The 13,184-nt window shown below is 40.8% G+C and overlaps 1 protein-coding gene across 1 annotated transcript; it reads right to left on the bottom strand.

Moving 5' to 3' along the window:
* Positions 1-289: 289 nt before the first annotated feature.
* On the bottom strand, positions 290-12,578 carry GJA1 (gap junction protein alpha 1). Its single transcript, XM_079939219.1, has 2 exons — positions 12,350-12,578; positions 290-2,076 (listed from the first exon to the last, which is right to left on the bottom strand). The coding sequence occupies exon 2, from the start codon at positions 2,058-2,060 to the stop codon at positions 915-917; it is 1,146 nt and encodes a 381-aa protein (XP_079795345.1). The 5' UTR covers positions 2,061-2,076; positions 12,350-12,578; the 3' UTR covers positions 290-914.
* Between the last annotated feature and the right edge of the window lie 606 nt (positions 12,579-13,184).

Raw genomic sequence — 13,184 nt, 5'->3', positions numbered from 1 at the left:
CAAATCTGTGTTTGTGAGTTTATACTGCATCTGCTTGTACCAATACATGACAAATAAAACACACTCTTCCACACACATTCACATACAAGTGATTGTTAAACATTGAGCATGGCTTGCTTCCCTGACTTTAACTCAAAAAATGGTAAGTGATATCCCAACTGTTTTTTAAATGTCTACAGAAATCATTAAATGAATGTGAATAGTAGTTGAGGAATGATGCAAAGTGATGGTAATAATAACGTGGATGTAAAAAAGAATGTACGTAAAACTGGCTGAGATTTGCAAATGCATGGAAAGTCTTCTTCTGTGGGCCGTGTCTGAACTTTTAACTGATACCAAGAATAAAAAATATAGTAGCACAAGTCCATTGACACCTGGAGGGTCAGGCCTAGAAAGCTTACCTTCAAAGTGCAAATTTTAACAATGGAATGTTTTAGCAGGGACATAAGGGCAATCCTCTGTCTTCTTCTTGATAAAGAGAAGTAGGATGTTCAGGAAGTATTTTCTCCTGGCCAAAGTTATTTCAGTTTCTTGGTAAAACAAAAAAGTATTTAACCAAAAATATCACCCACCCAGTCTTTCACATACACAGAAGTATTCTTAAGGGTGTGTGGGGAGGAAAAAGCCCTTAACTATGGATCACCTAATGCAACTTTTATTTAAAATTTAAGTTCTTTGAATCAACTACATTAAATACCAACATGTACCTCTCTCATCCCTTCCCTCTCCACCTGCCTATCCCTAACACCCCCAGTGAACCAGGTATTCTAATGTCTTTGTGTTTTCTAAGCCTCGTGACAAGGCTGTTGAGTACCACCTCCACTGGAAAAAAAATGAACACCTAAGGTGCACTTTCTATAGCACCTTTTTCTTCTCCACAACTGAGTGGAATCTTTATGCTCTCAAGACTGGACCTAGATCTCTAGGTCATCAGGCCGAGGTCGGCTGCTGGCACGACTGCTGGCTCTGCTGGAAGGCCGCTGGTCCACAATGGCTAGAGGCTGTAGTTCATGGCCAGCATCGAGCTTTTTAGAATTCTGGTGGTCATCAGGGAAATCAAAAGGCTGTGCGTGGGAGTTAGAGATGGTGCTTCCTGCCTGCCCCATTCGATTTTGTTCTGCACTGTAATTAGCCCAGTTTTGCTCACTTGCTTGTTTGTTGTAATTGCGGCAGGAAGAATTGTTTCTGTCTCCGGTAACCAGCTTGTACCCGGGAGGAGACATGGGCGAGAGGGGAGCGGTTGGGGAGGAGCAGCCATTGAAATAAGCATATTTGGGAGATCCACAGTCTTTGGCGTGGTTCGGTGGGCTGCTGGTAGTGTGGTAAGGATCGTTCTTTCCCTTCACGCGATCCTTAACACCCTTGAAGAAGACATAGAAGAGTTCGATGATGTTCAAGCCAAGAGACACCAAGGACACGACCAGCATGAAGATGATGAAGATGGTTTTCTCTGTGGGACGAGAAAGGAAGCAGTCCACCTGATGCGGGCAGGGATCTCTTTTACAAGTGTAAACAGCACTCAAACTGAATCCATAGACGTACCACTGGATCAGCAAGAAGGCTACCTCAAAGACAGACTTGAAGAGGATACTGATGATGTAGGTTCGCAGCAAACCCCCTCGCATTTTCACCTTGCCATGCTCTTCGATGCCATACTTGAACTTCTTTATTTCAATCTGCTTCAAGTGCATCTCCAAATTCCTATCATCATTTTGGGCTTTGAGTTCCTCCTCTTTCTTGTTCAGTTTCTCTTCCTTTCGCATCACGTAGAACACATGAGCCAGGTACAAGAGTGTGGGAACAGACACAAATATGATCTGCAGGACCCAGAAACGCACATGAGAGATTGGGAAAGATTTGTCATAGCAGACGTTTTCACAACCAGGTTGTTGAGTGTTACAGCGAAAGGCAGACTGCTCATCACCCCAGGCTGACTCAACTGCTGTCCCCAGTAGCAGGATTCGGAAAATGAAAAGGACTGACAGCCACACCTTCCCTCCAGCGGTAGAATAGGCTTGAACCTTGTCAAGGAGTTTGCCTAAGGCACTCCAGTCACCCATGTTGCCTGGGCACCACCTGAAAAGAAAAAGACAACTAAATGATCATAGGCCACAGATTGTTAGTTTAATATACAGTTTCTTTCAGCCAGCAGTCAAAGTACTGTAAAAGATCTCCTATCTTTCTAGCACTCTTCAAAAACAAACAAATAAACAAACAAAAAAGCCACAAGTGCAAACTCTTCCATTTTCCCCTGAAAAGAGCTCTCAAATTTTCTTGAGATACGCTAAATCTTCGAAACAGCAGAGCCTATGTGCAGAGTAAATTGCGATCTTAACCTTGCGAAGATGTATTACTTGCTCAACCACTGTCTTACCACGTGACTTGAGAAGTTGTCTGCGCTAAGTGTCTCTGCTTATTTTATCCCCCTGGACGGTCCAATTAGAGGACTGTTCTTACCTGATAGGCCTGTGTCTGCATGCACACCCAAGCAAAATGCTGATATGTGGTATTCAAAAAGCATGGGTACCTAAGAATTGAGGTAAGAACACCCATACCCAGGCACATGCATGCAACCTGTTTTCAAACCTCATTCCTATTACATATAGTACTTTATTCCTAATTGTATCCTGAAATGTTTCTCCTTGGTAATTCAAGTGTCATTTGTGCATACTCTACAGTGTAGTCATTTATACTTCTCTGTTTCTTCTTAAGCAGTGACTCATGTGGTTCAGAAGTCTGTCTTCTGCCCAGAGGAAAATACGTTGTGCTGAAACACACCATTTTGACACACTGTGTCCCTAGATGCAGGAACGTACTTTCAAAAAACAAGACTAAATGCACATCACGTTTCAAGTAAGAGTTCAATTGACCTCGATACTAATTATAGCCTGAGAAATAAAAAGACAACTTTAGTGTTATCTCTAGTAAAAAGGATTGGTTTTAATCTTTGGATTGCTGTACAAGTAAGTTCCTTTACTGGGCTTTGGGTCCTCAGCCCACGCACTCTATTTAACTTCCTATCAATACCTAGATATCTCAAGCCTAGGACTTACCCATTATTGGGGCTGATATGACAGGAATCCCAAAAGTTATTTAGTTCAATTTATTCTTCTAATGCCAATAGTCCTTTTAACTGATGAAAATTGAGGTCTTAAGTATATAGGAAATATTCAGCTATCGGTAGAGCCAGAAAAAGACTTTCAATCCCAAGACCAAGGCATCCCAATGCATGACACTGGTCTTAAAATTATAGCAAAGCTGGGTTAACGTTAGAAATGTTTCCGTGCTTTAACATATACAATCTTAGCGGGGGCTGAAATCTGGTAAGAAATGAATAACATTGCATGTGGCAGCCAGAGAGAATATAGTCTAATTTTCAGCAGAGAGTAATTGGAGGGTTCAGAATGGGATGAAGTAGTCAAAGATTATTTAATCATTAAAAACAAGCAAAGCAAAGACTTTTCAGGAGCTTACTGAATTTTAAATAGTATAACTAGGGCTTCCCTGGTGGCGCAGTGGTTGAGAGTCCGCCTGCCGATGCAGGGGACACGGGTTCGTGACCCGGTCCGGGAAGATCCCACATGTCACAGAACGGCTGGGCCCGTGAGCCATGGCCGCTGAGCCTGCGCGTCCGGAGCCTGTGCTCCGCAACGGGAGAGGCCACAACAGAGGCCTGCGTACCACAAAAAAAAAAAAAAAAAAAAAATAGTATAACTAAAAGTAGGATTATATAGACTTCCTAGAAATATGTTTGTTGTCTGGATATAAAGAATTTTTCACCTGGTATTAAACTATAAGCCATCTTCTCCTTGTGGGAAGTAAATGAGGTCCATGGGAATCTTCTTCCCCACCAAGCAATGTTACATTTCTGTCTAATGCCTGTACCTCCTGGCTATAGAGGGCAGAAAAAAATGAATTGGATACTGGCCTGGGATTTCCTGGATGGAACAAAGAAGAGATGGCTGATTCATAAACTGAAAATGTATCAGCTATCTAAATTAGCAGTCAGTGAGTATTTTTGATGACAGCCCAGAGACTGGTGCCAAAGAAAGGGGGGTGGGTGATGGGTAAAGGTTGGAGGTGAGTGGTAAAGGTTGGAGGTGGGTGGGCAAATTACAGTAAATAACTTTTTTATGACCCTGCCAGTGGTCATAAAAAAGGGAGCTTCACCTCTAGGAAGGGCCATTTTAGATTGTGAATCGAAAGTGAAATTGATGTATGGAAAGCAGTCAAACAAGAACAAAGGCTTGTAGGACTGACAAAGAGAGTGAAATAGCCGGGGGAAAGCTTGAGAAGCTTGAAGAGAGGCAGTAATTTAGCTTTGACGGACGGTTTGATATGACAGAATGTAAAAGAAAGAAACTACAATTTAGCAGAAGATACTACACTGGCAATGAAGAAGCACAGTCCGTGAGGACAGAATTTTTGAAGCTCTATCAATAGACAGTTTCGATGTGATGATGTGTAAATTGGTCCCAATTCTGTGTAGAGAATTACAATATTTTGCCAGTGTCATCTGCTTTTGCTCAATACTCCAGTTTTGGGGGGGTGGGGGTGGGGATGAATGACAAAAACAATCAAGTATAAAATGATAAACTGCACACATCTCTTCACATTCACGCGATGATCGAGCTCAAGAAAAACTTAACGTGCTTCAGGTACACTGAGAAGTTGTCATTTTAGTCAGTGTTTCGTTATTATTCAAAGTAAAATATGTAGATGCTTGTGGCAATTAATTACTAAGTTTCTTTACACTCTATGGAAAAATAAAACTTGAGTTTCCTATAATTCTGAGATTCCACAAAAATACCCTATAGTGCCACAGTATGTGAACTGGGTCACTGGACAGCTCTCTAGGTAGTAGCCAAGTTGTCTTTTCTTTAAGCAGCCACCCAGTTGTCATTTGCATTAACTGAGTTATACTCTTTTACCTGAATGAGTTGAATTATCCAATTGGACACCTAGTATCCTGCAACATGTAGATACCTGTTATTAGAACTATCATAGAGACCATCAGATAATGTTTAATGTGATGGCTTATAATGCCGTTATCTTTTTGGTAGTCATTCACTTTGCTGTGAATTAAAAGTTCTATCAACCGGTTGTCCCCTCATCCCCATTATCATTTTCATTTTTCCAAGTCATAATTGAAAAAGTAATGCCCTTTTATAAGAAGAGGTCATAATTATGTTTACAGAATCCCTAGCATTGATTTATAGACTATATACCCCATTCACATTCACTAGTATGAGACAGGTATATTCCTTATTTGATATATGATAACATCATGGCAGTTGAGCATATATCCTGTATATTCATGCCTTCACCTCTAGGTTCCCAGGGGGGAAATTTATATGTAGATTAAGGTCTAGGTTAAGGAGTTGTACAAACTTCTTATTAGGAGCATATGCTTGACAGTAGCTGGACCGTCCTTCTTGTGTCCTCTATGTACCATGTTAGATCACATTTTCCATTGCTCTTCATGGCCCTCTAGACTAGAAGCCAAAAACCAGTCACGCCAGGTGTGACCCGCCCAAGGACCCTCTGGGCCCTTTGCAGGTTTCCGAAGGGCATCAGAATCACTTAGCAGCATGTGTTAAGAACACACATTCCTGACACTCACCAGTTTGAATGAATATCATGGGGTGAGGGTGGGGGGTGGCTTGTGAATCATTCTTTTGTTTTTTTTTTCTTTTTCTAAACAAATGCACCAGGTGATTCTGAAGTAAGTTTTCAGGCCAAGAGGCAAATGTTTCTTGACATTTTTTGGTGCTCTGTCTCGTCTCTCATTCAAAATATTTAGGAGTGGAGAAATGGCAGGAGAGCAGAAAGGGATTGAGTGTCTAAAAAGGTCAAGGGGATGGGGGGGCAGGGTTAGTATGGGGGGCAGAGGTCTCTGGGCAACTGGTAACTGAGCTTACCCTTTACTGTACAGCCCCCTGTCCCTCCACCTCCATCGGCTGCTCCCCAAGAGCACAAGGACTCAAATGCTTTATTCAAAATGAAAAAAAAAACTTCTATTTTAAGTTACTTTTTGACCGTCCCCTGTTCCAGAGCCATATAAACAAATCACTGTGCCAAAGCTAGACACTTTGCTGTGTCATTAATGTTCTAATAATTATTAGGAGAATTAGAATATATTTTACTCCCAATTTTAAAGATTTTCCCAAGAAGAGACACTGTAATGAGTTGAGAGTGGGGAACTAAAATAAAATAAAGGTAAATAGGAGTGCTTCCTGATAAAAATCCACTTAATGGATTTGGGGGGTGGGGCGGGGCAGAAGTACTGTGTGTGTTTCTAATATCCTAAACCAAACATTATAAGCCTTTTGGGACTTCCCTGGCAGTCCAGTGGTTAAGACTCCGGGCACAGGGGGCACAGGTTCAATCCCTGGTTGGGGAACTAGGAGCCAGCATGCCCTAGGGTGCGGCCAAAACAAAAAAAACTATAAGCCCCAAAACTAAACTGTAAACTCTCCTAATGTTTTTCTTTAATTTTTGTAAGAACCCCTCTCCCTTGCAGTAAATGTCTTTGAGTGGGCTCAGTTGTGACCATTCCTCTATAGTTACAACAGCCAGATGTGTTTTTGGTAATATTCATACCCACACATAATTAATATAATCTACATTCAACCTGTCTGCAAATTCTATAGGTTTTATCTTCCACCCAAAACAGACTATGAGTCTCACCACCACCCCTGCTCTTAGCCTGATCTCAGCCATCATCAGGTTACTTGTCACCTTTCTTCAGGTTATATGTCAAGACCCTAGTTACCCTGCTCGCCAATCTATTCTCCTCAGTCAGTCTTGAAAAACTAACAAGCCGATCTGCCTTGATCAGCTTGGTTCCATCTCCATGGCTTGTTCTGGTATCACCTCATCAGCCAGCACTCTAGGTCTGTCACTTGCTACTCCCCTTGTTCTGTTTTTGTTTTTTTAATGGCCCTTGGCTCTACTTGGCACATTATGTATTTACTTGTTTATTGTTTGTCTGCCTCCATGACAAGGACTTTTCACTATCTGCTTTCCTCAGCTAGAATGTGAGCTCCATGAGGGAGTTTCTTTTGTCCACTGCGGTATCTCCAGTGCTTAAAAGAGTTAAGAGATAGTGAATATCTATTGAATGAATTAAAAGCGGCTTGTACAAAGAAAGGTACTAGGTTTCACCAGTTTTGTTTGTTTGTTTACTGTCTCCTTGGGACTCTCTTAATTATAGTTATATATCCCAAACTTCTGAAGTTTCAAATTAATTAAAAAGAGACTTCCACAGTAAAAAAAAAAAGTGGTAATTGTCAGCATCTCATATTACACGGACTATTAAATTTTCAAGTGATAATTGCTGTAACAGAGAACTGTCTGAAACAACATACTTTAAATGATTCCTGAACAGGCAATATGACTGAATTAAGAAAACAGACTCTTTAACAAAGAATTTGTTAAACAAGGTCTTGAATTTATTACACAAGGTCATAGTGATTTGGGATTCTTGCAGAACTGCACCAGGTATCATAGATATTTATGCAGTTTCACTATTATGCTGTTTTACAGGTTAAGATTTGAAAACAACACCACCAAAAAAAAAACTTGTTCGGTCCAATTCTGCAGTATTCTAATTCTGACTGGACTACACAATTCAATTGTCGCCGAAAGAGACCCCACAGTGTCTTGCAATAGAAGAAATAATCTGTTAAAACTTGTGTATATTTTAAGAATGATAAATCTCGGGGTAAGATTGGGGCTCTGAACGGAAGAATAACAGCTGATATCAACCCTGGTTAATATAACATCTCTATATAGTTTGAGTGTATGTTAGGCAGTTAAGTGATTTGAATCAGGTACCATAGAAAATGTATCTTCCCAGTTCATCAGGTAATATACAACCTTTGCTTCCTTATACCTGGGTAGTTAGCCTAACTCTGTGATGTATCAAACCTATTCCGTGTAAACCTCTGTTCTATTTAAAATTCTGTCCCATGGCTCCCTGATTATCCTTAGATTCCTTTGTAAAGACTGAAATACTGCTACATTTCTGCAGGTATCTGATGTGTGTGGCATTGCTTTTTTGAGGGAGGTAGGATGGGGAACACACTAACAAGCCTTCTTTCCACGGCCCTCACCCTTTTTCATCACCCTGTCAGCACACATCAGCCTCCACAGAACAATGAGATGAGATGGGAGTTGAGGAGTGAGGGACTCCATCCAAAGAGACAATCCCCTCCCCTAGTCCAATAGCTACCACTCAACTCCCCTACTAACGGAAGTTTCTAATGGTCACTTGAGGGGTGCTAGAGGAAAGAGCCTAAGTCAGAAGCTGCAGGCTAAAAGCCATGTTCTTAGATTGTGATTGGATGGACTTTAAAATAACGCTATTTCTATCAGTTTTGGTGCTTCCCCCAAATGTCACCTCCAAATTTACTATTTTTATTGAACAGCCTAGTTATTTTGTCATCATATAAACACACTCTTAGAGCCCTCACAAGTGTATTGATTAAGAACAGTCTATTTTCCTTAATGAGCATTGAATGAATATCTCATGCACATGAAGCTCTTAATAAAAGCTCAATAAAGTTTAGCTATTACTCTTTAAATGAATTTTAGATGTAGATATAGCCCACTTATTTTCTAACTTTGGCATCCTTTCTTTAGCAAAATAGCAACTAAGAAGTGATTAACATTTGCCTAATGGTAATCAAAATTAGTTTTCTAGATGCTCGTGTAATGAGTACAATATTGCTATTTTAGCAACCTCAAAGAGATTTATGAGAAGGAGGAATTTACCCTTTGTCAATTAATAGGGAGAAAGGACCATGAAGAGGGTCTTTGTGTTTCTATTTGGAGGCATCTCCTCTAAATCATGGAAAAAGTCATATACTATAGAATGTATCTGCCTTACAGAAATTGCTAAAAAACACTATATATTTTCTATATTACTGTAAATTTTAAACATTCCATAAAACACATTTTTTTTTTGGCCATCCTGCGTGGCATGTGGGTTCTTAGTTCCCTGACCAGGGATCAAATCCGTGCCCCCTGCAGTGGAAGTGCGGAGTCTTAACCACTGGACCGCCAGGGAAGTCCCAAAACACATATTTTTAAGAAACTATTTAGAAAGCTAGGAAAACTTGGATGTGAAAGTTATTGAAAGTTAAGAAATTCTTAAAGAAAAAATTTATATATATATATATGTGTGTGTATATATATATATATATATATATATATATATATATATACACACACATATATATATAGATGGCTCACCCTGGTTTGTGTTTTAACTTTGGCAAAAGACAGTATGTACACACATAGTCAAATGGTGAATCTAGACAGGCAAAGTGGAGACAAAGTGAAGAATTTATGTAGTTACCCGAAGGAGGTTGGGGGGGACTTCTGTTGAGAAATTCTGGGGATATTTTTTTAAACTTGACTTATCTATACTGAATATTGACATTAATGGTAAACACTAGATAACTAATAATTAATAACTTGTCTCCCCAGAGCTGAACCAACTTAACGTGTGTGAATATGCTCCAACAATCTATTCAAACAATTAAGAATCTTGAAGGGAAGTCAGATCAGAACAGGAAAGGTGGAGTAGAAGGTATTAATCACTGGTGACTTTCCTATCATTCCCTTCCCTCAGTATCATACATAGAGGCTCTGAGGCTCATACCAAGCTACCCCTCTGGATATCATCAGAGAAATGAAGGAATGCACTGTAATGTGAGGTTTCCATCCTTCTCTACGCAGGAACTGGAAACATGTACGTAACAAAACAACTCTCGATATCTGAAAACACACCCTTTCAGACACTTGCTTGGAACTGTGTTTCCCAGGGTCAGCAATGTAAGAATTACACTGTAAAGGGCCAGGAATTGAGTGGATGGGATGGCAGTGATAAACTATAAAAGGTAGTAGAAAAATGTGGAACATATTTAAACAGTGAAGAGAGTAGGATCAAAGCATTACCACTGCATTTTCTAGGCAAAGGACAGGTGATAACTATACTGACTTTGGAAACTACAAAGCACCAGACATGCACACTGCTAGGACGGAATAACCTTCTGGCAATCTGGCCTACATAGAAGAATTACCCTTTCTCCTGAAAGGTTTTCTACTTGGCTTTTTTCATTCTTTGAGACAGGGTTAATTTAATGAGGTCTCTGCATTACTGCAGGATTTTATTCTTGGCAATCCTTGTATAAGTTAGGCTTTTTAAAAATTTTTCATAATCTACTCTTCAAACTGCCTGAGGCATTTTAGACTGAGTTCAAGTGTGCCCAATTATCAGAGGGTGAGATTAAGCATCTTTTCATTACCAGCTTGGTTTGGGAAGCAGAAGAAATTAAACCCACCTCCAAATAAAGCCACGTCTATTTTTCCAACAGTTCGTAGCTCTCCTCTTCCCACCCCCACTTTGTACTCCTGGAGAGAAACACAGGCACGCCCTAGGGTTGAGGGTGAGGATGAGGTTGGTCAAGGAGAGCTTTTGATAAGCTTTATCAGAGATGCTCTGTAAACATCTGGATGGCCAGCCAAGAGGATAAGGGTGGGCGAGCCGCTGCTGGGAACTCAAGGTTTGAGTTTCCGAATTCTGATCTGCCTCTGGACACGTCATGAGCTCTTTACTCATTTCATTATGGGGCTTCCTCCGCTCTCCCCACCCCATCCCTATTCTTGGGAAGTTTTGAGAACTTACAGAAGAGTTACAAGTGCCATTTAGGCACGGTAATTCCCAAGGTACTCAGATTTCCTTATGCTTTATACAGTAGGATTCAACAAGTTCAAAAAAAAAAAAAGGACACTGCGGGTGCGGGTTTTGGAAGGGAAATTAGATTGACACATTTAATTCAATTAATCACTTGCTCTTCTTTTACCATTTGGCCACAGTCCATCTCTCCCCCCACCCCCGCCTCTCTCCCCCTCCCCCTTCCTTTCCAGTGGCGGAACTCGGACCTGCGCTGGGTTTGACCGTGAGGATTTGAGGGAAACTTCTCAGCAAACGTTTCCAAAGCGCGGAGGCTCGGCAGTGCAGGAGCCCCGGGCGAGCCGGGCAGATGATAAGATGGCAGGAGGCTCCCCGAGCCCTCCCGGCCCCAGGCCCCCGTCCTCGTTCCGCAAAGCTTTCATTTTTATTTGCTTTTCAGCATTCTCTGGTGCAAATACTTCAAACTGCAGGGTCACACCAAGAATTTAAACTAATTAGTCTGTGGAGTTAGAACAGACAAAATCCCGACCGGACACGAAAACGCACGGTTGCATTTCTGGCTAACAGAATGTGTGTTACCCATAAGAGCATGTAAGAAATTGAGCCCTTTAAAATAACAAATCAGTGTTATCTTTGCCTACTGGCAGCACCGCACCCTGCGGCTCAAACTCAAAAATGTTGCCCAAGAGCTCTGAAGTCTGCTACAGGTTCGGACAAGCGGAAGGCGGCGGGGGCGTGGGGCTGGGGGGAGGTAGCTCCCTCTAAGGCGCCGATTTAAGAAATTTCGTTTCCTATTCTTTCTAGGAGCCCCTGTCTTAGGAGACCGTTTTGGAAATGCACCCTGGCATATACTCTCTTCTAAACGTCCGTTCTCTCTCTGTTAATGCTTTGTTAAGTAACCACCACCCATTCAAGGGATTTCACCTCCGGAACTGCCAGCGTGGTCGACTCAGTGGTGGCTCTCCTGAGGGTCTCAAGATTTTTGCATAGTGGGTGCTAATACAAAGTAACCCTTTACTGTTGCTTTAAGAACCTCAATATTACAGCTCTGATTTTTATACCTTTTTGTTTACCGGGTAAAATTCTAGGAAGGGACCACGTGGAAGTCAAGCAGCAAGGTCTTAACAAAGCACTTTGTTAAGAAATTTGCATTGCAAGGCTATAGAACATCAATCAAGATTTCCATATGAAAAAGTACAAAGAGTAGAATTCTATAGCAAGCACGCTAAGCAAATTGGCACTTTGATTTTTCTGCTGTTGTCAGTCAAACCCCCCAACCTAGGCCCCCTAACCCCGCCCCCCTCAAAGTTACAAAGCACCTAGACTATTACTGATTACCCAAAAACGTAGAATTATCCTCTAAAATGGAGAACCAAATATCCAGTAACTTTATTCTAATATTCTGATTCTAATCAGAAAGATCTGAATCTTATTTACCTGTTGCATTATTAAAAGAAAACTTTTTAACAGTCAAAAAGTAAATACCGTAAGTTCAATTTTAAGTTTAAAACTATAGACACTTTCAAGTTCATCATTCCCTTTACAATATCATGTGAAAGCTACATTTAACAAATTTTAAAACTTTAGAAAAGTTTTTCTTGTAGAAAAAGAAAGGAATAGGTAAAGATCTTTTAAAAAACTTACTGTTTCTCTTGAAAGAAGTGAAGTAGTCACGCCAAGTGATTGAACTCCTCAGAGAATGAAGTCAAATGCAAAAACAAGTCCAGGCCCTCAGACCTGTCTATTTAAAGTTTAAAAGTCTTCAGCTATTTGGTACTTTCCTCACTCCTTCCCCCTAATGAAAGAAAAGTGCTGATACCTCATAAAAGCTTTTTTCTTACTTGGAGCACAGAGCTTTTAAAAGTTTCAAGCCACTGACTCAACAAGGAGGAGGGACTAAAAGAAAGGGGCGGGGAAGAGGAAAGGCGGGCAGGAGAGTGGAGAGGAGGCCGGCGAACGTGGACGGGTGGGGGAGAAGAAGCAAAGAGGAGTAACCAGCCCGGATAAAGCTGTACTTTAAATCTGCTGACTAGAGAAATGAAATAGCATTAGAGACGTGAGTTCCACTGCTTGTAGTTGCTCCTTACAAAAACAATTATGGGTTTTAGTTAGCGCTTTTTTCACCAAAAGTCCAGGGATGATAAAAAGCAGTGTATTTTAGAATATTACTACCTCTTCTAAAATTTTACTTACTGTAATATTACAGTAAATTAATGTGGTGGAAAAGAGTATAGCCAAGGCATACTTGTTGCCTATTGGCCAAGGTGTGTGAAGTTAAAGGTGTGTGTGAGTGAGTTATTTGATGAGCTAATTCCTTTCCTCTTAGTTTAAGTAGGGAGAGTGAACAGAGGAAATGGAGATGGGAGAGAGAAATGTCAGAAATGAACATTTTATGGTGGTATGCCCATCCCAAATCCACCTTCCATCCCCGTGACTGCTTCGAATTTTTTTCTTTACTGCAGTTTAGCAAAACCAATGT

Source organism: Stenella coeruleoalba (genome assembly GCF_951394435.1).
Source record: "Stenella coeruleoalba genome assembly, chromosome: 12".
NCBI classification, from domain to species: domain Eukaryota; kingdom Metazoa; phylum Chordata; class Mammalia; order Artiodactyla; family Delphinidae; genus Stenella; species Stenella coeruleoalba.
The sequence above is the reverse complement of the archived record's forward strand: the minus strand, read 5'-3'. Positions and strand labels throughout refer to the sequence as shown.

What these genes read in the sequence shown, in the direction of transcription:
- GJA1 (XM_079939219.1), bottom strand. Translation starts at nt 2,060, where the DNA reads ATGGGTGACTGGAGTGCCTTAGGCAAACTCCTTGACAAGGTTCAAGCC.